Raw genomic sequence first — 24,213 nt, forward strand, 5'->3', positions numbered from 1 at the left:
ACTAATCCTGGATCCAGAAAGGCTAACACGTGCCCCTTCCAGAGCTTACAAGTTTCCAGTTTTATACTCTGATGGTGATGTTTTCCATAAGAGCCATATTCGAAAACCTAGCTCCTGTTTCAGTGAATCAGGAGTGCATTGGACTAGAGAATACCAATATTTGGTGCATTGTTGAACACATGTCCTGTTGTCTGGTTGTCTCCCGCAGATCATACCTGCCGATCGTGGAGATTCTGGCTTCTTCTCCTGCCACGCGATCAATTCCTATGGAGAGGATCGAGGACTCATTCAGCTCACCGTTCAAGGTATCCATGCAATGATATTTTGGCTCAATTCATCTCAGATATAAAGGTTGCTCCTGATAAACATAACAGAGTGCATATGCAGTCCTGGGTTCCTCCCTGCCGCGGGTACCATGTAATCCCGTGCTACCTGCTCCGTGGTCGTATAGTCAGCGACTAAACCGTCTCGCCCACCTGGTTTGCCAGGTGAGGAGAGGGCTGTGGACACGCAGTAGGACCAAAAAAAGACGTGTCAAAGGGCGGATGAGCTTCTAGCGAGCCAACGGCCATCCACACTTCAGTAGGAGTTGCGATCACTGTCGTACATAGCATTGTAAGGAATGATGATAAAGCACACACGCCATGATCAGGATGATCAGCCATGATCATATTGAATGGCGGTGCAGGCTCGAAGGGCCGAATGGCCTACTCCTGCACCTAATTTCTATGTTTCTATAAAATCCTATACTTCCAGTGGCGGAAGTCCGCAGGAACTGGAGGACAGAGATGAGTGGTGCGCCGGCCACCATTCCCATCGGAAACCAGCACCGCTGAGTCGCTAATGTTTTCAACGATGATGAATGAATGGTTCTGGGCCCAATTACAGCCTAAAGGGTCTGTCCCACTTGGGCGTCATTTGCGAGTCATTTACGTGACATCATTTACGTTGTGACGCACACGTGATGCGCTCATGGTGCGTGGTGACTTAGGCAGTGATGCGCGGTCGCGCACGGCACCACAGGATTTTGGGATGTACAAAATCTTCGCCCGCCATCTGCGTGACGCGCAAATGATGCCCAAGTGGGGCAGGCCCTTAAAGTGCAAAGTGTTTCAAACCAGTACATGCTCTCAAGTATTTCCATGAATGTTCCCCATTCAAAGCAGCACACCACACCACCAGGATGCATTAGAACTGATAATTGCAAATGCACATACTGATGTTAAAATAACAGAGGGCTTCTTTAGCTCACACTTTAATGAAGCATTATTTAACATTGTTTATGTTTATCAATAGTATTGTATAGGTTATAGTTATCAATAGGCATGTATAATGATGGGTGGGTTCTGATGGACCATGGAAATTATTGCATATTCATCAATCCTGTCATCAGCATCTTGTCAGCTGCAGTCTAGATTCAATGTAGATTATAGGCCTCTTATTCCTCTGGTTTGGTTCAGCCACATTCAATGAGGCATGTGAGCCAAAAGAGAAGGAACACTAGCTCATAAGATCATAAGTGAAGAGAGCAGAGTTAGGCCATTTGGCCCATCAAGTCACCTCCGCATTTAATCATGGCTGATCTACCTCTCCCTCCAAACATAATTCTCCTGCCTTCTCTCCATAACCCCTGACACCCGTACTAAACAAGTATCTATCCATCTCTGTTTTAAAAATATCCATTGACTTGACCACCGCAGCCTTCCGTGGCAAAGAATTCCACATATGCACCACCCTCTGACTAAAGAAATTCCATCTCATCTCCTTCCTAAAAGAACGTCCTTTTATTCTGAACCTCTAGTCCAAGACTCTCTCACTAGTGAAAACATCCTCTCCACATCCACTCTATCCAAGCCTTTTACTATTCTGTACGTTTCAATGAGTTCCCTTATCATTCTTCTAAACTCCAGCGAGTACAGGCCCAGTGCCGTCAAACACTCATCATGTTAACCCACTCATTCCCGGGATCATTGTTGTAAACCTCCTCTGGACCCTCTCCAGGGCCAGCACATCCATCCTCAGATATGGTGCCCAAAATTGCTCACAATACTCCAAATGCAGCCTTACCAGTGCCTTATAGAGCCTCAGCGTCACTTCTCTGTTTTCGAATTCTAGCCCTCATGAAATAAATGCTAGCATTGTGTTTGCCTTCTGGTTTAGCTGGTTTAGAGTCCAGTCAGCAGCAGCCGACTAGTACACCTTCAACCAGTGACCAATCACGGGTTTATCCCCAATAGCCTCAGAAGAGGTCCAGATATTACTGATCCTACATTTTAGCTCAAATACCTTACTCAATGAGCTGAGCGAAGTGAGAACACGGCTTGATCCTCCATGCATGACTGGCTGGGATTGAGAGAGGCACAAGGGAATTGCATTCCAGTGCACAATCATTTGACATTGAACCATATGTCTCAAACTGTGGGGAATCACATTAGGTATTGCTGTAATATGTGCCGTTGGAAAGTCTAGTTTAGGGATTGGGGGAAAAGCTATTGTTTCTTTTAGGTACTATTACCCCACATTAAATGGTAGATAATAAAATAGAAAGTGATGGAAGTTCTTCCTTTTATTTACACAAAGCACTTAAAAGAATAATAATATTTTTATTTTCGGGCGCCTTTCAAAATCTCAAGGACACCTTACAGAAATTAACAGAAGAGAAAAAACATATAGTCGGAGTAAAATAAATAATAAGGACATCACCAATACACAAATTAAAGACAGAAATCGCTCCAAAGACAAAAAATCAAAAAATACAATGTGAAAGAGAGAGCAGCGGCAGCTAAAGCGCGCCAGCGTCCACTCTCCCTTCCGACAGCCATCTTGGACACAGACTAACATAGTAACTTACACACAGGAAAAAATCATCCCCCCACAGTGGTTACCATGTCCAGTCCCCATCCCCAGTTCACCCAAAGTCAGGCCTATTGAGGCCTCCGCTATTGCCTCTACGGAGGCCCGATGTTCCTGGCCGTTCTGGCCGGGTGGTGTTGCCCCGGCGTCGGGAGAGTCCTCTCAGCGGCTGGGCCACCTGGAACGGCCGCTTCCTTACCGGAGACCGCGGCTTCCGGAGCCGACAAGGCCGCGCCGGTGTGGAGCTCCCAGGCTCCCGATGTTGAAGTCAGCGCCGCCCGCTCCGCTCCGCAGACCCGCATGAATGATGTTTGCATGTTGAACTCTTTCTGAAATATGGTACCATCAGAACTAACTAAAGTGGTTGTGGAAGCAAAGATCAGCATATATAAAGGTATACTTATATTTGCCACTTTTAGTGCATGCAACAGAGTTGAACCAAGTGTTCCTTGAAGTTTTGAACTTTCAGCCAGAAAAAAATTGTAATGGCTACATTGTACTCAGATTATGTAGGAACTGCAGATGCTGGTTTAAACTGAAGATAGACACAAAACGTCTGAAGGTCTCGGCCCAAAACATCACCCCTTCCTTCTCTCCAGAGATGCTGCATGTCCCACTGAGTTACTCCAGATTTTTGTGTCTGCCTTGTACTCTGAGCTGGATGGAGCGGCACGATGGCGCAGCGGTAGAGCCACTGCCTTACACCGCCAGAGCCCCGTGTTCGATCCTGACTACGGGTGCTGTCTAGACACAGTTAGTACGTTCTTCGCGTGACCGCGTGGGTTTTCTCCGGGTGCTCCGGTTTCCTCCCACACTCCTAAGACATACAGGTTTTGTAGGTTAATTGGCTTTGGTAAAAATTGTAAATTGACCCTAGTGTGTAGGAGATAGTGCTAGTGTACGGGGATCGCTGGTCAGCATGGACTTGGTGGGCTGAAGGGCCTGTTTCTGCGCTATATCTAAAGTAAACTAAACTCAAGATGTTCCGATAAATGGTTACCCAATTCTCTGAATTAAACAGTTCAACAATACACATCCATTACTGATAGTTCCAAAGACATGAAACATATGGGGGTCTCCAATATTAAATAATTGGCTTGTCAGTACAATAAAAATGTATCTGAAGAAACATAGTGCAAAGTTTTTCTCACAAATTACTTTCTGCACTGATCTCAGATAGAAGACATAGAAGTTTAGGACATGATATTTACCACGGAAGTTTATGAAATAGGTTAGCTGGTTCCAAAAGCATTTAGTCAGCCACTGCAAAACCAAATAAGCTCTTGATGCTTCTGCTGTGCATATAATCTATTTATGTATAACTTTGCACAACAGGAGATGAGCTGATGGTTTCTATTTACTTGGGATCATGAGCCAAACCTTTTCTGCTCATGCTTTAAAAACCATGATGGAACCCACGGAATTATAGTTTGCCGATATCCCCACCTGCATTTCCAACGTAATTGGGAACTCTTGTTCATTTCCTCCTCAAATATCTGTGGATGCTGAGGTTAGTTGTAGACAAACGAATTCAGTGAAGCAGCAATTGAAATTGGAACAACTTAAACCCACCGTTACTTACAATGCCAAACCTTTGATCATCTCAACACATAGTTAAATTCAAGAGAAACATATAGATTTGGAGAAAACAACAATGCATGAGAATAGGTTCATTAATCCCAAGAACAATTATCTTTAATGAGTTACAGTAATTACAGTTTGCTCAGTTGCTTTGAAAGTGACATGGTTATCTTCATAAGTATACAAGAAGTACAGGAGCATCTCTATGGTTCCCCAAGTCTGCTCCACTAGTCTTCCTGGTGCCTCAGCACCACTTTAATGCCAGTTTGAGTACTTTGTGTACCAAAAGTACATCTACCTCAACCTTGAGACTTGAGGCTAAAGCTACCAGTGGATGAGTATTTCAATGGTCACACAACCTTCTGAGAGAAGAATTCCCTTGCATCTCTATCTTAAAAGTCTGATCCCTTTACTGAGACCATGCCCCCTGATCTTGATTTCCCCCATGTAGGGCAACATCCTCTCACTGTCTACTTCATCAACATCTTTGAAATCAAATATGTTTCATGCAGATCACATCTCATTCTTCTAAATCCAATCTGTGTGGGGCCCAACCTGCTTAACGTTTCCTTATAAGAAAATCTATTCAACCCTAGAATCAATCAAGCGATCCTTCTCTGAAATGCCTCCAATCCCCCCTGAAGAAGTTGACCAACGTTGTACACTGTGCTTCAGGTTTAGTCTCACCAATGGCCCGTTCACCTATCCCAATTACAAAGCAATGTCAAGGCAGGTTCATTATGATCATAGTCAGTAATGATCAAAGTCATGAGTTTACTCTCATCCCATTAGCAAAGTGACCTGAGATGCTGTTAAACTGATAAGCCACCGGGAGCTGACAAAACCTCTAGCGTGGAGGTTTGACAAGGTCATGGAGCCACCAGCCATGTCACAGTAAAGTGCAATGGAGCAAGTAGAGGGGAGTTAAATGATCTAATTAACGTCATTCCTGCTCTTCATGGATTCAGTCCTTCAAGAGGTTTGCCCTTTTGACGTCAATGCTGTCAAGGTGTTTGCGGTGGTAAGCAAGGTGGAAAGCAACAGTTATTTGCCAAAACTTTTTCTTACTTTAGATATTATACTTTAGAGATACACTACAGTGCAGAAACAGGCCCTGCGGCCTACTCGGCCCATGCCGACCAGCAACCACCCCATACACAAACACTATCCCACACACTTTTGGGGCAACTTACAATTTTACCAAAGCCAATTAACTTACAAACCTGAACGCCTTTGGAGTGTGGGAGTAAACTGGAGAACCTGAAGAAAACCCGTGCGGTCAGCGGGAGAACGTAGAAACTGTATGTTGAATCTCTATTAAATTAGTTTCAAAATAATGGTAGCAAAATAATTAACAAGCGTTTTATAAACCATCACACACTGCGTGATTGTTCCTAGAAAATATTATTTTTAGTTATTGCTTGATTCTGACAAGATGAATTGCATCGTTTGCAGAGAATAATACATGAGGTAGAAAATGTTATAGATGGCACAGAAAAAACTGTACAGTGAAGGGCGAATTAACTCATGCGCGTCTCTGTCCTGCCTTCTCCTACAGAGCCTCCTGACCCTCCTGAGCTGGAGATCAGAGAAGTGAAGGCACGTAGCATGAACCTCCGCTGGACTCAGAGATTTGATGGAAACAGTCTCATCCTCGGCTTTGACATTGAGTACAAGAACAAGTCAGGTGGGTAGTCACTGGTCTTCGATGGCAACCACCTCCCCCATCGTCATTGTCTTCCAAGGAGCATGTTAGCCTCATTCCTTTGCCAATCATTCCAGTCCCCAACCTTCCCATTGAGTGAACCGGAATGAAACAAACCGTAGCATCCTATTTAGCCTGAGATAAGCATCCAGCCCTGTATCATCTCCACAACCCGGCCCGGATATAACACAGTCATGCTTTCATCTGCCACTGAACTCCCCAATTGTATTTTTGACCATTCCAGTAGTTTCCCAGTTGGCCTCTGCCTTCAATATAACACGACTCTCCCACGGAGATTCCATCTGGTACCAAGTCTCATTCATCCAGCACAAATTCATGGACGCACATTGGTTACTTAACTACCTGGGCCCTCCACACTCATCCTGATCTCAAAACTACAACCAGCACTGGCTTCCGATAATACAGGCCCAAACTCTAGAATTCCTTCCCTTAACCTCTGCACATCACTGCCTTCCTCTCCTTTTCAGTGAAGATAGACACAAAAAGCTGGAGTAACTCAGAGCGACAGGCGGCATCTCTGGAGAGAAGGAATGGGTGACATTTTGGGTCGAGCCAATGGGTCAGCCTCACCTATTCCTTCTCTCCAGAAATGCCTGCCTGTCCGCTGAGTTACTCCAGCATTTTGTGTCTATCTTTGGTTTTACACCAGCATCTGCAGTTCCTTCCTGCACTCTCTTTACAGTGTTCCTCAGGCCCAAACATTTAGTTATCTGTCCTCATCTTTCCATCTGTGCTGTCGTGTTTGCTATGCTCGTGTAAAATACGTCAGAGTTGCTTAAGTGGTGGTTTACAGCAATCATTACACTGGGCTGTTGCATCCCCACCATTCAAAGCAAAGTGCCTGATAAAAGAGACTCTTCACCCATAAACTCCCATTGTGGGGATCACAGAGGAAGGAGTTAGGGAGAGGATTGTGTGAGCATGGGGCTTTGATGGAACTTTTGTGTGGAGGAAGATTCAAGCAGATAATGGAATGATCTGCAGATGATGGAGTGGGCTGCAGATAATGGAGCTGCAGATAATGGAGTGATCTGCAGATGATGCGGATGGGGATGGTTGGTGAGGACATTGGATGCAAAGAGGCTAGTGGAGTGAAGCCCATCAGTTAATGGGACCACCTACCAGGAGGAAGATGGACATCCTGAACTCTCTGACAGCACCACGAAGTATTGAGGGTCTTGGATCTATGCCCAACATCTCAATTTGCCTCTATTTTAATCATCCCCTCCCCTCAATGAATCAGTCTGAAGAAGGGTCCTGACCTGAAACGTCGCCTATCCATGTTCTCCAGAGATGCTGCCGGACCTGCCCTGTTAATCCAGCATTTTCCATCCTTTTCGTAACCTCCATTTAAGAGCTGCGTCCGTTGATTTGAAAGTAGGGTCGAATTTTGATTGAGCAACTAATGTCATGCCAGATGTACAAATAACAAGTTTCAACCTCAAACATGCCCGCCAAGCCAAACATTCAGGCACGGGCGCCACAGTGACGCAGTGGTAGAGATCCTGCCTTCCAGCACCAGAGGCCCGAGTTCAATCCTGACTATGGGCACATGTCTGTGCGGAGTTTGTACGTTCTCCCCATGACCTGCATGGATTTTCTCTGAGATCTTTGGTTTCCTCCCACACTCCAAAGGTGTGCAGGTTTGTAAGTTAATTGGCTTGGTAGATTGCCCCTAGATTGTGAAGGGTAATGTTAATGTGTGGGATTGCTGGTCGGTGCAGCCTCAGTGGGCCGAAGGGCCTGTTTCTCTAAACTAAACTACTTTGGGACGACAGATGGCACAATGGGCTAAGTGTTCGGCTGGCGACCGGAAGGTAGCCGGTTCGAATCCCGCTTGGAGTGCATACTGTCGTTGTGTCCTTGGGCAAGACACTTCACCCACCTTTGCCTGTGTGTGAATGTGTGTGAATGTGTGTGAGTGATTGGTGGTGGTCGGAGGGGCCGTAGGCGCAGAATGGCAGCCACGCTTCCGTCAGTCTGCCCCAGGGCAGCTGTGGCTACAGAAGTAGCTTACCACCACCGAGTGTGACTGAGGAGTGAATGAATAATGCGATGTAAAGCGCCTTGAGTATTAGAAAGGCGCTATATAAATCCCATCCATTATTATTATTATTAAACTAAACAAAACTATTGAATAGTGTTAATATTCTACGTTAATGCAGGTTGCTACTAATGTTCAGATACCTTGTGGTTCGCCATTAGGATTTCATTCCTGCCTGGTCAACCATGAAAAAGTGCCCATCTACTGAAGCTTATTGATTATTACGCTCTGAAAACATTGGCGGCTCTTTAAATGCCACCTTTGTGCTGAGTTTAAAATCCAATTTCTGCACAGTTCCCATGACATTATTAAGGGGTCTGCAGTAGTTATTCAAGGCATCTAATTGACAATTTAAATTCATTGCAAGAAAACTAAATCCTGTTGCTGCCATACCAGGAGAGATTAAAATATGATTAAATTTTGTAAATTAATATTGTACAAGGGCTGCAGACATTAATTATACACAATGTATTCTATCAGAGTTTGATAAGATTGTTGGGCGTTTCATTCATCATACTTCTGTATAATCAATTCTAATCTGACACTTTTTTTAGCTAATCCATGCATACATGTAATACATTTCTATCATGTTTATCAGTAGAAATAAATCAATGTAAGGGAGATATTTGACCAGATATCGCTATTGCCTATAAACAGCATCTGTTGGAATTGATCATAATTGGTTTCCATAGATATTTTCATTGATGAAATGCAAGTTTGCTCACATCATTCTTTTCGATAAAGTCGTTTTGTCAGATTTACCGTAACTTTGGGCGCCACAGTGGGACAGCGGTAGAGTTGCTGCCTTACAACACCAGAGACCCGGGTTCGGTCCTGACTACAGGTGTTGTCTGTGCGGAGTTTGTTAATTCTCCCCGTGGCCCGCGTGGGTTTTCTCTGGGTGCTCCGGTTTCCTCCAACACTCCAAGACATCCAGGTTTGTAGGTTAATTGGCTTTGGTAAAAATTGGAAATTGTCCCTAGTGTGAGTAGGATAGTGTTAGTGTGCGGGGATAATGATCGGCATAGATTTGGTGGGCCGAAGGGCCTGTTTCCGTGCTGTATCTCTAAAATAAACGAAACTAAGCTTTGGCTTGAAACTTGTTTAAGAAGGAACTGCAGATGCTGGAACATCGAAGGTACACAAAAATGCTGGAGAAACTCAGCGGGTGCAGCAGCATCTGTGGAGCGAAGGAAATAGGCAACGTTTCGGCCCGAAACTTTGCCTATTTCCTTCGCTCCACAGATGCTACTGCACCCGCTGAGTTTCTCCAGCATTTCTGTGTACCTTTGGCTTGAAACTGTTCTTTCCAATGTGGAATGGAATGCAGAGGCTGTACTTTTCCTCAGTAATGAGACTTTGCGCTACATATTTGTTATGTGATGTTACGAGAGGATGTTTCCACAAGTGGGACAGTCTAAGAACAGAGGCCATAGGCTCAGAATAAAAGGACGTACCTCTAGAAAGATGAGAAGGAATTTCTTTATTTAGAGGGTGGTGAATCTGCGGAATTCATTGCCACAGACGGCTGTGGAGGCCGTCAATGGATATTTTAAGGCAGATTCTTGATTAGTAAGGGTGCCAGGGGTTACGAGGGGAAAGCAGGAGATTAAGATTGAGAGGGAAAGATAGATCAGCCATGATTGAATGGCGGAGTAGACTTGGTGGACCGGATGGCCCAATTCTGGACAGAGAAGTTATGAATTTATGTGCAACCCTTAAAATCTGATGTATTAACTCAATCCCACTAAAGATAAACACAAATTGCTGGAGTAACTCAGCAGGACAGACAGCATCACTGGAGACAAGGAATGGGTGACATTTCGAGTCGAGACCCTTCTTCAGTCACACCCGAAACGTCACCCACTCCTTCTCTCCAGAGATGCTGCCTGTTCCGCTGAGTTACTCCAGCATTTTTTGTCTACCTTCAGTTTAAACCAGCATCTGCAGTTCCTTCCTACACAACTCAATCCCACTTTTCACTTATTCAAAGATTGAATTATTAGAATTAAGTAACATTAATGAAATGACAGACTGGAAACATCGTGCTTAAAAGATTGAATTATCTCATGATTTGATTGAAGCATCATTATATTAAGATGTTACTGAAATGGGAGTGGTTAATACCCAGACTGGGAGCAAAGAGACTTTCTGCCGATTGCACGTTCAGGCACAGAGGACATTTTTATTTAAAGGAAATACTTACAGCTTTATTACACCTTTCATAACCTCTGGAAATCCCAAATTACTTTATAACCAATTAAAGGGTCTCAAAGGGCCGTTACGATTGTAATGCCGGAAAGCAAAGTAGGGGCGGTACAGTGGCGCATTGGAAGAGTTGCTGCCTTAAGGGCCTGTCCCACGAGCATGCAACTGCATTCGGCAAGCGCAACCTAATGTGGTCGCTTGAGCCATACGGCCTCGCGGGGCCGGTCCCACTTCGATCGCCGGAGCCGTATGGAGTTGTGCGGAGCTGGTCCCGACATCGCGCGGGGCTCCGAAAAACTGACACTGTCCAAAAATTCAGCGCGGCAATGGCCTGCCGGCCTGCACCCGCGTTGAGGCCGTACGCACCGTCTCGACGGGCGTGCGCAGCGTCTCGACGCCGTACGCAGCGTCTTGACAGCGTACGCCTTCGCTCAAACTTCACGTCAACTCGTAAGGGATCACTCGACCTCCGCGCGGTCCCCGCTTACGGTTTGGTCGCGCTTGCCGCATGCAGTCGCATGCTCGTGGGACAGGCCCTTTACAGTGCCAGAGACTGAGTTTGATCTTGACTACGGGTGCTGTCTGTATGGAGTTTGTATGTTCTCCCTGTGACTGCGTGGTTTTTCTCCAGGTGCTCCAGTTTCCACCCACATTCCAGAAAAAGGTGCAGGTTTGTATGTTAATTGGCTTCTGTAAAATTGTCCCTATTGTGTGGGATAGAACTTGTGTATGGGTGATTCTGGTCGGCGCTGACTTGGTGAGCCAAAGGTCCTGTCTCCTTGCTCTATCTCCAAACTAAACTAGACTAAACTAAGCAAGGTTAGAGCATTGAGAAATGAGCCTTAAAGCTGAAGGTGCCATTTACATCTGAGCTGCGAGCACCAATTCTTACCTCAGTGATTTTCCCACTTTACCCCCCTGGGTTCAACTTCATTATCTCAGATCCCATTTACAAAACAATTGTTTCTTTCCCTCCCAACAGACTCGTGGAACTTAAAGCAGAGTACACGGAACATCAACCCAACCATAAACCAGGCCAACATTGTGGATCTGCACCCAGCTTCCGTCTACAGTATACGGATCTACTCATTCAACAAGATCGGCAGAAGTGACTCAAGCAAAGAATTAACTGTCAGCACAGAGGAAGCAGGTACCAAGTCAGAGCAGTGCGGGCCAACCATCGATCGCTGGTGCTGAATTGTCCAAACTAAAAATTGCCCTTGCGGCCCGATTCAGTTTGCTTCAAGAATGTGATTAATGTGGGAAGTTATACTAAATCATTATTTAACACAGAATGTGTTCGAATCTGGGCAGCATACTTAAGGACAAGTAACAAAGGCTTTGAAATAAATTAGTGTTTTGGTACTGAAATGGTGCCCGAAATGAAGGAATGAGAGGGGAGGAGAGCATACAAGTTTGCAATCAGTAGAGCAAAGGTTGCTCTAGATTGGGAGACACAGTGGCGCAGCGGTAGAGTTGCTGCCTTACAGCGCCAGATAGCCGAGTTCATTCCAGAACACAAGGTGCTGTCTGTGCAGAGTTTGTACGTTCTCCCCATGACCTGCATGGGATTTCTCCGGGTGCTCCGGTTTACTCCCACACTCCAACGACATACAGGTTTGTAGATTAATTGCCTTCGGTAAAATTGAAAATTGTCCGTAGTTATCAATTTATCCATTTCCCTGATGTAACGGGAAGGCAAGTTGTTAACTTGAAATATTAAACTACTCCAATGCCAAGCCTTTTGTCTGCTTGGGAAGATTAATCCACAAAGTTCAACATCTCTGGTCATTCCTGTTTCCTTGATGGTGCCAGCATTTTGCTCTAAGCCATTCTTTTTGATCACCGAGGAAATTAGTGGATCAATCTGTCAAGCCAAAAGATATCACATGAACAATCCCTTGTTAATGTGAAATCCTTTGGTCAGGCAGATATTGCAGCCAACTCTCCACGATTCCTGAAAGGCATTCCAAAAAAATTAGATTGCAGAAGCTCATGTCATTTTTCAACATGATGGATGCACTGAATGTAGCATCGCATACGAGTTCTCTGCCACTCATTTTTACCTTCTGGTAGTTAGATTAGTTCTAATATTTCCAGCATAGATTTTCCATTAACAATTCCCGCTCTTCTGATGATGATTTCTCTGTAGCCTGCCGAGAATTCCAGGCATCTATTTACCTGAGAATGATATCTATTTACGTCAGATCTATTCCAGGCATCTATTTACCTGAGAGAGCTTCCACTGAGAGTGTCCAAGCCTGTTTATCAGCTCAGTTTAGTCTACTTGTCACGTCTACCGAGGTACAGTGAAAAGCTTTTGTCGTGTGCTAACGAGTCAGCAGAAAACCAAAACATGTTTACAAACGAACCATTTACAGTGTATTTTAGGTCAGGTCGGGGGGAGATCCCCCCCGTCACGGGTACCATGTAATCCCGTGCTACCTGCTCCATGGTCAGATAGTCAGCGACCAAACCGTCTCCCCCACCTGGTTTGCCAGGTGAGGAGGGGGGTGTGGACCCCCAGCAGGACCAAAAACAAGACGTGTCAGAGGGCGGATGAGCTTCTAGCGAGCCAATGGCCATCCACACTTCAGTAGAAGTTGCGATCACTGTCATACATAGCATTGTAAGGAACATTCCTGGGTGAAACCAGCACCACTGCGTCGCTAATGTTTTCAACGATGATACAGTGTATAGATACATGATAAGGGATAAGTGACAGTAGGAAGCACCTACTTTTGTTTCCACCTAACATCTGTCCATGCACGCAGGGGTTGTGCACCCTGGCTAGTTTTCTCTTTCTTTATCTTTGGGAAAACAGACCAAGCTTCATTCTGTTAGTTGACTTGAGCAACCCTGTCAGAAGACAGTGCTTGACCTTTGTTTATTAGACGGTATGTTCACTTAATGAAACATTGGGAAGCCACTGTGGGGGTTTCATTTTTTACTCTTTTGCAATCAGGAACTGTTTAGAGCAATCAGAGCACAGTCATCTGATCACAACTCTTACGACTCGATCATGAAAGGTAATTTGATTGCCCTCTCTGAGCCTCTGAGTGTGAGAAGGGCTAGTTTCAGTGATCTCACCGGCCTAATTAATGCTACATGGTGCTTAATCCTGATACGACATGATTGCAGCTTCAGATAGAAACATGAAGACAGTCTGAAGTTTTGTTTCATCTCTGGTGATTCTCAGCCACAATCTATCACTCTCCCATTTACTCGTTTAAGTCCTCCCTCACATTTTTACTCAAAATCTAGTCTAGACTTTGTTCAGTCTGCTGTAAGTACGTTTGATGCAGGGAGCCGCTGGGACCAGCACGGCAGCAGGGAGCTTTCCTTGGTGCTGAAAATACTTCTGGGACTATTTGTCTCAACAAGTTACATTCTTGTGGAGTTCTGTGGGCTACTGCGTTATAAACAATCCCTCTGCCATCATTAATGTTATATGCTGATTATCTTTGATATAGTGTGATCACAAATTCAGTGAGGATCAGACTCAACATCACCAAATCAAGGTTCCAAGGGTTTCGGCCCGAAACGTTGCCCATTTCCTTCGCTCCATAGATGCTGCCGCACCCGCTGAGTTTCTCCAGCACTTTTGTCTACCTTCGTCTTTCCAAAGTGTATTGATTTATTAAACCAAACAAAAGCGCGAGAGCAATATAGCGGGCCAGGCAGCATCTCTGGTAAACATGGATAGGTGACGTCTTGAGACCCGACCTGAAATGTCACCTATCCATGTTGTCCAGTGATGCTGCCTGACCCGCTGGGTTACTCCAATGCTTTGTGCCTTTCTCTGTAAACCAGTTTCTTATTCCTTGTAAACCAGTTCCTTGTGTTTGACTTAGTAAACCACTGTCTTAAATCCACCATCCTAGGTGATAGGAATGACCATTTTGAATTGAAAGTCATATCAACTATAATATACTCCTTGATGGTTTAACTTTCAGGATGCATGTGACAGAGATAGGATATAGGCTAGAGCAAATAGTGTAGCAGAATCTGTGGGCCATGACACATATATTCCACTTTTAGTTTAGTTTAGTTCAGAGATTAAGCACGTAAACAGGCTTTTTGGCCCACAGAGTCCGCACCGACCAGCGATTCCTGCACATTAACACTACCCTACACATACGAGAGACAATTTTACATTTATACCAAGCAATTAACCTGCAAACCTGAACATCTTTGGGTCTCGGAGAAAACCTCTGCAGGTCACAGGGAGAATGTACAAACTCCGTACAGACAAGCACCCATAGTCAGGATCAAACCCGGGTCTCTGGTGTTGTAAGGCAGTAGCTCTACCCCCTACGTCACCATGCCGCCTTGGTTTTAATAATAATAATAATAATAAATTTTATTTTTATAGCGCTTTTCTAAGACTCAAAGTCGCTTTACAATAGTAACAGACAATAGCAAACGGAGAAGCGGCGAACAAACAGCGCCAGCGTCCTCTCCGTGCAGCACATAAAGAAAGAATACAGACATAACAATAATAGACATTTAATCGGAATAACATATAATCGGAATATAACAAATAATAAAGACATCACAGCGACACAAATTAAAAACAGAATTCAATCCAAAAACAGAAAATCAAAAACACAGTGTGAAGAGAGAGCAGCGGCAACCAATTCGTGCCAGCGTCCACTCTCCCTTCACGGCAGCCATCTTGGACACAGACCTACAAGACTACAGTTAGACAAAAAAAATCATCCCCCCACAGTAGATAGCACTGTGGAGGAAGGCACAATGTCCAGTCCCCACCCCATGTTCACCCCAAAGTCAGGCCTATTGAGGCCACCGCAATTGCCTCTACGGAGGCCCGATGTCCCTGGCCGTTCTCACCGGGTGGTCTTGCCCCGGCGTCGGACAGACTCCGTACAGACAAGCACCCATAGTCAGGATCAAACCCGGGTCTCTGGTGTTGTAAGGCAGTAGCTCTACCCCCTACGTCACCATGCCGCCTTGGTTTTAGATTTGAACCTTCAGGATGTATGTGACAGAGGTAGGATCCAGGCTTGAGCTAATAATTTTGCAGAATCTCTACCCCCCCTCACCCTCTCCCTCACTACCCACTCCCCCTCCCTCTCTATCCCCCTCCCTCTCCAGCTGCGCCTGCGCAGTTGGGGGCTATGCGTGAGTGGATAGGGCAGGGGATGGGGGAAAAGGAGCGAATGAATAATATTAATATAATATCAATGGGGAGGGGTTAGTGTGTGTGTGTGTGTGTTTGGCGCCGCAGGCCACCCCCCCCCCCCCCCTTCCCCCCGCAAATGCGTGCTGAGGGGACAGGAACCAACGGGTCCCACTTGGACTAGTATTCCACTCAAATGGATTAAATTCCATTTCACAGGAGGAAAGATGATTGAGTCAAGAATCAAGGATCTTAATTGTCATATATACTAGCAATAGAATATGAAATTCTGACTAGCTGCACCTTAACTGGCCCATAAATGTAATATCACACAGGTAAATAACAAATAAGCAATAGTATCCACAGATGCTGACTGACCTGTTACATGTTTCCTGTGTTTCTGTTTGTTATTTCAAAAACACTTCATGACTATAAAGCATTGAAGAAGAAATAAATATTTTGAATAAAAGGTTTTGGAGTAAGCTAGAAAATGGGACTGAGAATGAAGTGGAATGATCAGTGAGTGAGAAGGACAGGGCTTTTTCTTAGCACCAAAGCTCTCTGCAGCCATTGAAGTATTCCTGCAGTGCAGTCACAGTTGGAATGTAGTAAATATATCAGCCAATTTGGGTGCAGTAAGTTCTGACCAGAAGCTGAAGAATAATAACCAGATCATCTATTTGTTAGTAATGTTGCTTGATGGATTATTACCAGCTGGGTCACTGGGGATCATTTAGCTGTTCTTCTGTGAAGTAATGCAGAGATGAAAGCGAAAGAAAATAACACAAAGTGCTGGTGTAACTCAGCAGGTCAGGCAGCATCTCTGGAGGACATGGATAGATGCTGTTTTGGGTCGCGACTCTTCTTCAAACCTTCTTCGGGTGAAAGGAAGTCAGAATAAGATGGTGCAATGCGTATCAGTAAGAAAATGGCTAACACAATCAAAACCAATGGTTCAAGTTGACAATGCTAAATCTCCAGCCTTACCAATAAGAAATTCTGGCCACCTTCACCCCTGAGGTAGTCCCAAGATGGCACCTCTGGCATTACAGCACACGCACTGCCCGTCCCAGGTGTTAGCCCAGACCTTCATGCTGAATTTGCTGGAGCCCAGAATTACTTGACCCAAAGGCAAAAGTCCATTCACTGCTGCCAAATACAGTGTCTCATCTGTGGTAAAGCTGCAGAGATGATTGTTAATGAGAGGTATAGAGCTATACAGCATGAAACAGGCCCTTCGGCTAACCATCCATGCAGACCAAATTGCCATTCTGCGCTAGTCCCATTTGCCTGTATTTGGCCCATATCCCTTTAAACTCTTCCTGTCCATATATCTGTCCGAATATCTTTTGAAACTCGTAATTGGGAACATTGCCACTGGAGTTTTAATTGACAGTGCAACAATATTCCGGTCCTGGCGTAGGTTTCACACCGTAACCTGGGATAAGAGGGTGATCAAATTGGTCAAGCCATTACTTGCCCATGTGCGTTATACAGCTGCGTGTGACCTTGTGGAGCCTTGATTCTTTGTTTGTGTTTTGATGGTCACAAGCGGTTTCGTCAATTGGTTGTTTGGCACTTCTGTTGATTGGCAACAGTTTGGTTGCTCGGGGAACCTTTGTTGTTTGATACAGAAGTCCCCCAAGTGAGCACTCGAAGGCAGTAAGCGCTAAACTGTAAATAACCCGTAACGTTCCTTTCACTAAAATATGGAGCAACTGAATGACTGTATTAATTGGATCTCCTGGGCAAATGACAGGGTCCAAGCTATGAAAAAGCATGTATTTTGTCCTTTATTCACATAGTTTCAACGCCCTAATTGTCTTTGTATTGTTCTATAAAATTAAGGTAATCATTTTCAATATGTTTAACTATATTATTCGAATGCTTTTAAATCACTTTAGTTTTGTTAACTCTCCCCCGACTACTCTATCAAAGAGGCTTACTTTCTTTGGACTGGTTCTGTGGATGTAGATGCCCCTCTGGTTATCGACCCTCAGACAGGTTCTTCATTAACATGTGTACCTGGGCAACATCAAAGAACATAGGACATAGAAACGTACACCACAGGGCAGCACAGTAGGGTAAGCGGTAGAGCTACTGCCTGACAGCGCCAGAGACACTGGTTCGATCCTGTCCACGAGCTCTTGTCTGTACAGAGTTTGTACATCCTCCCCATGACCTGCGTGGGTTTTCTCCAAGATCTTCGGTTTCCTCCCACACTCCAAAGACGTACTGTAGGTTAATTGGCTTGGTATAAATGTAAATGGTCCCCAGTGTGTGTTGGATGGTGTTAGTGTGCGGGGATAGCTGGTTGGTGCGAACGCAGTAGGGCCTGTTTCCATGCTGTATCTCTAAGCTAAAAAAAACTAAACTAAACAAGTAAGCAGGCCCTTTGGCCCACAATGTCTATGCTGAACATGATACCAAAATAAATTTCATATGCTTGCTCATGATCCATATCCCTCTTGCCCTACATATTCATGTGTCTATCTAAATGTCTCTTAAACACCACTATTTGCTTTCACCACCACACCGTGACAGCGCATTTCAGGAACCCACCATTAATGTGCGGGGATCGCTGGTCGGCGCGGACGCAGTGGGCCGAAGGGCCAGTTTCCGTGCTGTATGTCTAATCTAAACCATTCTCTGTGTATAAAATAACCTGCATCACACATCTCCTTTAAACTCTCTTCCTCTGATCTTATAGCTATGCCTCTAGTATATGACATTTCTACTCTTATTATACAATCTTCTTTTTAGCTAAGACAATAGTTGAGATATGCAACAAAAAAAAGAACATTTATTCACCATAATTAAAATTTGGGAACAAAATAGTGGCAAATACCAGTGGATTTATACCATTTGGATTTATTTTTATCCATATGACTCTAGAGCTGTGTTTGAGACTAAGAAGCAAAGGGCTTTCATATCTAAGGAACATTTCATATTGTCAGGGTATCTCAGGGGATTTCACAACCGTTCGTGCACTCCTGAAACTAGCAATGTTACAAAATTTTGAGATTTTAAAAATCAAGTCTGTAATTTATCCCATCAGATAAAGCATACAAATAAGTTTAATTTGACACCTAATTCACTTTCATATCTCAAGTATTTAAAAAGTTATGGCCATTTTCATACTGGGAAATGAGCATCTTGTTCCCTATTGATTTTCTATGGACATAACAAAAAAGCTGTGATCGTGAACAGTCAAAAGCCCATAACTTTCTTAAAAATTAAGAGAACTGAATGAAATTTTCAGTTATCATAGATTGAAGCATTCTGAAACAAATATAAAATAATCTTACTTGGATGACCTGAAATTAAAGCATATAATTAGTTAGTTACCTAATTGTAGCTAATTTCAGACTTCAATTTCTAGATCTAAACAACTATCCATTTCTTAATAAATGATTAACATTTTTAAATCGCCTAAATGTCCAAATAATATTCACAAATAATTCACAATAAAACATGATTTTTAAATCTCATTTACATTAATTTATAGGCCAAATGGAAGGAATTTAGTGTTTAATTGCTGTAAATAAATGTCCATTTAAATCAGCTTTCCAGTGGGTCCCCGTGGAACGCGCTGGTTTAGAACGTTCACATTGCGGTAGATTTGTGCCCCCAAATGCCGAGAAAAATACTGCGGGATATAATGGGCCCAAAATGAGCTACTCGCAATATTAAACTTTGTATAAAGGGATCTTTAGAAGCCCTTTTTAATGTAAAAATATACAACCTACCTTCTGTGGTTTGCTTTATGAGACCCTGCGGTTGCTGGCGGTCGCGGGTTTAGAGATTGATTTTTAAACTACTATAACTATTATTCAAGGCCTTTAAACCTAATAATAGCTTTTGCGACGGGGTCTTTCAGCGATTTTTCGTTAATAATTAACTAGGCTGAACATTTTCGATTGGAACAGCTTAGAGAAAATCGCGTTTTAAACCCGCCCCCCTCTAAACGGCGCCAAAATCGCGCACACCCGCAGCGACAGATTTTCAGTGACGCTTCAGGTAGGCTTTGCAACATACCTACTGAAACTCAGTCTCTCTCCTAACACAAGCAAATTCAATCGCCAGGTTGCGGGAAATAACCTAGCATTTGGTTTTGTGGGTTTTGTTTAGTTAGTTTAGTTTAGAGATACAGCGCAGAAACAGGCCCTTCAGCCCACCGAGTCCGCACTGACCAGCAATCCCCGCACATTAACACTATCCTACACACACTAGGGACAATTTACCTTTCTGCTAAGACAATTAACTTACAAACCTGTACATCTTTGGAGTATGGGAGGAAACTGAAGATCTCGGAGAAAACCCATGCGATTGCGGGTAGAACATACAAACTCCGTACAGACAACACCATAGTCGGGATCGAACCCGGATATCTGGTGCTGTAAGCACTGTAAGGTAGCAACTCTACTGCTGTGTGACCGATGGGTGCAGGTTAAGGAATGAGTACACCAGGAGAACACAATGCATGTCCACAAACAGCCTTGTTCTTCACCATTCGTCTGAGCAAATAGATGGCACCTTGGTTTCACATCTCATTTGAAACCCGGCATCTCCAACAGTGCAGTGTCCCTTGAGTACCACATTGAAGTGCAAACCCTGGCTGGGACTTGAACCCACTTCCTCTGGTTTCCCAGGTGGAGGCACTGCTGCTGTTGTTCTTGACTCATGTACACTTCGTGCGTCTCCTGTATTTAATAAACAACATGATTTTTCCAGTGAGTTGTAAACATGGAAGTATCTACCATGGAAAAAAATCAAGTAATTATTTTGGCTTAAGAAGTGGTGGCAAGTGAGCCTATGGAACTGTCCAATCCGTATATATCTAACATTGGATCTGCATTTCCTCTCTTTCAGCTCCAGATGGCCCGCCCATGGAAGTCATATTGGAGCCCATCACATCTCAGAGCATTAGAGTGACCTGGAAGGTAAATTTATTCTCGACCTATTGCTGGTGCTTGGCTACAAGGTTTCAGCCCATTTCTCTCCATCTACGTAAGCACGAGTTCCTATGCTTTCCTGCCTCTTTTGTGTTCCCCTGGTGCGAGTCTGGGTCACCCAGAAACGGAATTTGAGGCAGGTCCACGGTGAGGTGAAGCATCAGTGCCAAGGCCGAGCACTTCCCCAACAGTGGTTTCAAATCCTGTCAAAGCTGGGAAAGCATCAACGTTCCTTACAATCACACGTCCTCTAACGGGGGGAATAGATTGGGTAAATGCACAGACTTTTACCCAGAGTAGAGGAATCAAAGACCAGAGGACATAGGTTTAAGGAGAGGGGAGAAAGATTTAATATGAACCTGAGGGGCAACTTTGTTTACACAAGGGGTAGTAGGTTTATGGAACGTGCTGCCGGAGGACATAGTTGTGGCAGGTACCATCACAACATTTAAAAAACATTTGGACAGGTACATGGATAGGATAGGTTTAGAGGGATATGGGCCAAATGTAGTCAGGTGGGACTAGCGTAGATTAGGTATTCTGGTCAGCATGGGCAAGTTGGGCCGAAGGGCCAGCATCAGTAATGTTATTCTTGGCGTTATTCTTCAGCGTTTCGGCCCGAAACATTGCCTATTTCCTTCGCTCCATAGATGCTGCCTCCCCCGCTGAGTTTCTCCAGCACTTTTGTCTACCTTAGAGTAGAGGATAGTTAATTGAGATGCATAACATTTTGAAAATCTTTGCAGGGTAACAGGAAGGACCTATTTTCTTTGTTAGAGTGATCAATTACTAATGGATTTAAGTGAACTGGGGAAGATTAGGGAGGAAAGCTTTGGTGTTATTGTCACTGCCGGGCAGAAATCACCAGAACATGAAGAAGATCTCTGGAAGAGAAATGGAACTTTGATAACCATTAAGGTTGCAGACCAAGAACTGGAAATGGTCCTCAAAATCTCCTTTTGGTGCTTGGAGTTACAAGGTTTCAGCCCATTTCTCCCCAAAAAATCTCCTTATCTGTTCTATTTGGTGGGGATAGAGTTAATGAGCATAATGAGCCAAAAGACCAGTTTTCAAGGCCGTAACCTTTCATGACTTTATGAACTGCAGGACTTCAGTCTTTGGTTCAGTCGGGAGTGAGACGTCCACCAAGTCTCTGTTGACAAATCGCTGAGCTTCCACATTCTTGGCTCATCAATACTGATGTACTCTTGCCCAAAGTGAGATGGCAGCATACAGTGGGGAACAAAACCAGACAGTCCTTGCCTGAAGCGTGTCAGTCATTTCAATGGTTGGTCTTGGACGCCAGGGGAAGTTGGGGAAGTAACCGGAGCAAGAAAGAAATACAAGCAGGAATGACAAAGCAAATTGCTGTTCCCAAAAAGAATGAGGCAATAAAAGGAAATCCTTAGAACTCTGAATAATTAACTCAAAGCGTGTTTTAGTAAGATTTTGATCATATAAATAAAGGAAAATCAATAGAGGAGTGTGGAACCATAGCTATTTGAGAGTGCCTGCTGAATAATATGTACCAGTTAATTTAAAGTTGAACTAAAATAAATACTGTTAATAGAATTCCAATGGACACAGAGGACATATAACTTCCTTATGAGGCTATGGATCATTCAAGAAAAGCATCTCAGTTCAGAAAATATTTACCTATATTCCACTGGACAATTGAGTCCACGAGGAGGTTCTGTGATTTTTTTTTTTTTTAATATTTTTTATTAGAAGTAAGTGCAATAATGTAGTACATAAGTACCTAATACATAATGAGATATTACAGTTCATGTACAACTTCTTGTTTCAAATTTAACAGAATAGAACAGAAAATGAGACAAGCCAAGATAGAGAAGAAAAGAGTATCATAAGTAGTGATGATAGTGTTAGTTTGTGAGATAGTAAAGAAAGCCCGAAGAAAAGGTAGAAGGGAATAGAGTGGAAAAAAGAGAAGAGAAAAAAAAAATCAGTGATTTAAATAGCAAAGGAAAAAAATCTCTTCAACTGGCGGCATGGTGGTGCAGCGGTTAGTGCCTAACAACGCCAGAGACCCGGGTTCAATCCTGACCACACGTGCTTGTCTCTACGGAGTTTGTATGTTCTCCCCATGACCGCATGCTTCAACATTTCCTCCCACATTTGTAGGCTAATTGGCTTCAGTAAACATTGTAGGATAGTGCTAATGAACAGGGATCACTGGTCGGTGTGGAATCGGTGGGCCGAAGGGCCTGTTCCTAAATTATCTCTAAATTAAACTAAACTAAACTGATTTCATAAAGTACGCAAACTAGCTTCACGCAGATCCCCTCTTGATTTCATCTAAATGATACAGGTACTCCACTGACCAGGAAAGGTGTGGGCCTAATCTATAATAGCAAGAGAATCTAACTGCCGTATGACAGTTTCACATAGTAAGTTTCTATTATGAACATGGACAGAAGAATTTATCATCCAAAACTGTTGCCTGTAGCATTCAGCTTTTCAATACATTAAAACAAAGCATCATTATAAATTAGATTGACTTCCCAATTTGTTCTGTGTGAGAAGATATTGTTTCTTTTAGGTTTTGTGTCAATTTTTTGTGGGTAAATGGAAAATAATTTATTAAGCATTGGAAAATTGAATATCGGATCACATTGCCTGCTGTTCTCTCAATCTTTATAGGATTAATTCTGCCCCTACACAGTGGAACTTTAGAATCATGACCCAATTCTTCATCTTTTCTCAGTCACCACTGATTTATGGCTTTCGTTTTCAGGAATTTTCAGTGGGAGATTTTGAATAAGATCTTGCTGGGCATAAAATTATTCCCCTCTTTTACACACACACGTTGAGAAATACATAAACTCACACAAAACACACAGAGAGAAATATGCACACACAATGCACAAAACATGCTCACTCACACAGGTATACACACACAAAAGCACACACGTACACACACAGAAATACACACACACACACAAAACACACACTGTACACGCAAACACACAGCCGCACACACATACAGAGAAGTTTATCAAAGATTACAACAGGAACTAAATAAATGGAGAAATAGGCCAAAAAATGGCAGATAGGATTTAAATCGTAGGAATGGTAGGTGTTGCACTTTGGCAAGGTAAACCAAGGTGGGACTTGCACAGTAAATGGTGCAGTGTGTCCCAGGAGATAGTGACAGAACAGAGTGAGCTAGGGGCGCAGGTACACAGATCTCTGAAAGTAGCTACACAGGTAGACAAGATGGTGAAGAAGGCATCTTACATGCTTGGCCTCATTGGTCAGAGAACTGAATTCTCGAGTTGGGGTGTCACGTTATAACTGAGCAAGTCGATGGTGAGACCACTCTTGGAGCATTATGTGAAGTTCCAGTTACTCAGCTGTGGGAAGAATATCACAGCAGCTGGTAAGAATGCAGTATAGATTCACAAGCCCTTTACTGGGACTGGAGGGTCTGGGTTATGGGGAGAAGATGGACTGGTGGATAGGTGGGACTGTTTCCCCTGGAGGTTGAAGGATGACCTTATAGAGCTGTATAAAAATGTGAGGGGCATAGACAAAGTGGATGGTTACAATCTTTTTCCCAGGATAGAGGAGTCTAAAACTAGAGGGTATAGGTTTAAGGTGAGAGGGGAAAGATTTAAAAGAGTCCAGAGGCGCAAATTGTTTGCACAGAGGGTAGTATGTGTATGAAACCAGCTGCCAGAGG

The 24,213-nt window shown here is 43.7% G+C and overlaps 1 protein-coding gene across 1 annotated transcript in view; it reads left to right on the plus strand.

The window, feature by feature from the left end:
* dscaml1 (DS cell adhesion molecule like 1) overlaps window positions 1-24,213 on the plus strand; it is a 488,801-nt gene that overhangs the window by 361,759 nt on the left and 102,829 nt on the right. The window contains exons 13-16 of the mRNA XM_033049745.1: window positions 209-305; window positions 5,993-6,121; window positions 11,395-11,562; window positions 20,428-20,498. Of these exons, the coding sequence (XP_032905636.1) occupies window positions 209-305; window positions 5,993-6,121; window positions 11,395-11,562; window positions 20,428-20,498 (465 nt within the window). The remainder of the gene's footprint in view (window positions 1-208; window positions 306-5,992; window positions 6,122-11,394; window positions 11,563-20,427; window positions 20,499-24,213) is intronic.

This window comes from Amblyraja radiata, chromosome 33, assembly GCF_010909765.2.
Source record: "Amblyraja radiata isolate CabotCenter1 chromosome 33, sAmbRad1.1.pri, whole genome shotgun sequence".
Classification (NCBI taxonomy): Eukaryota; Metazoa; Chordata; class Chondrichthyes; order Rajiformes; family Rajidae; genus Amblyraja; species Amblyraja radiata.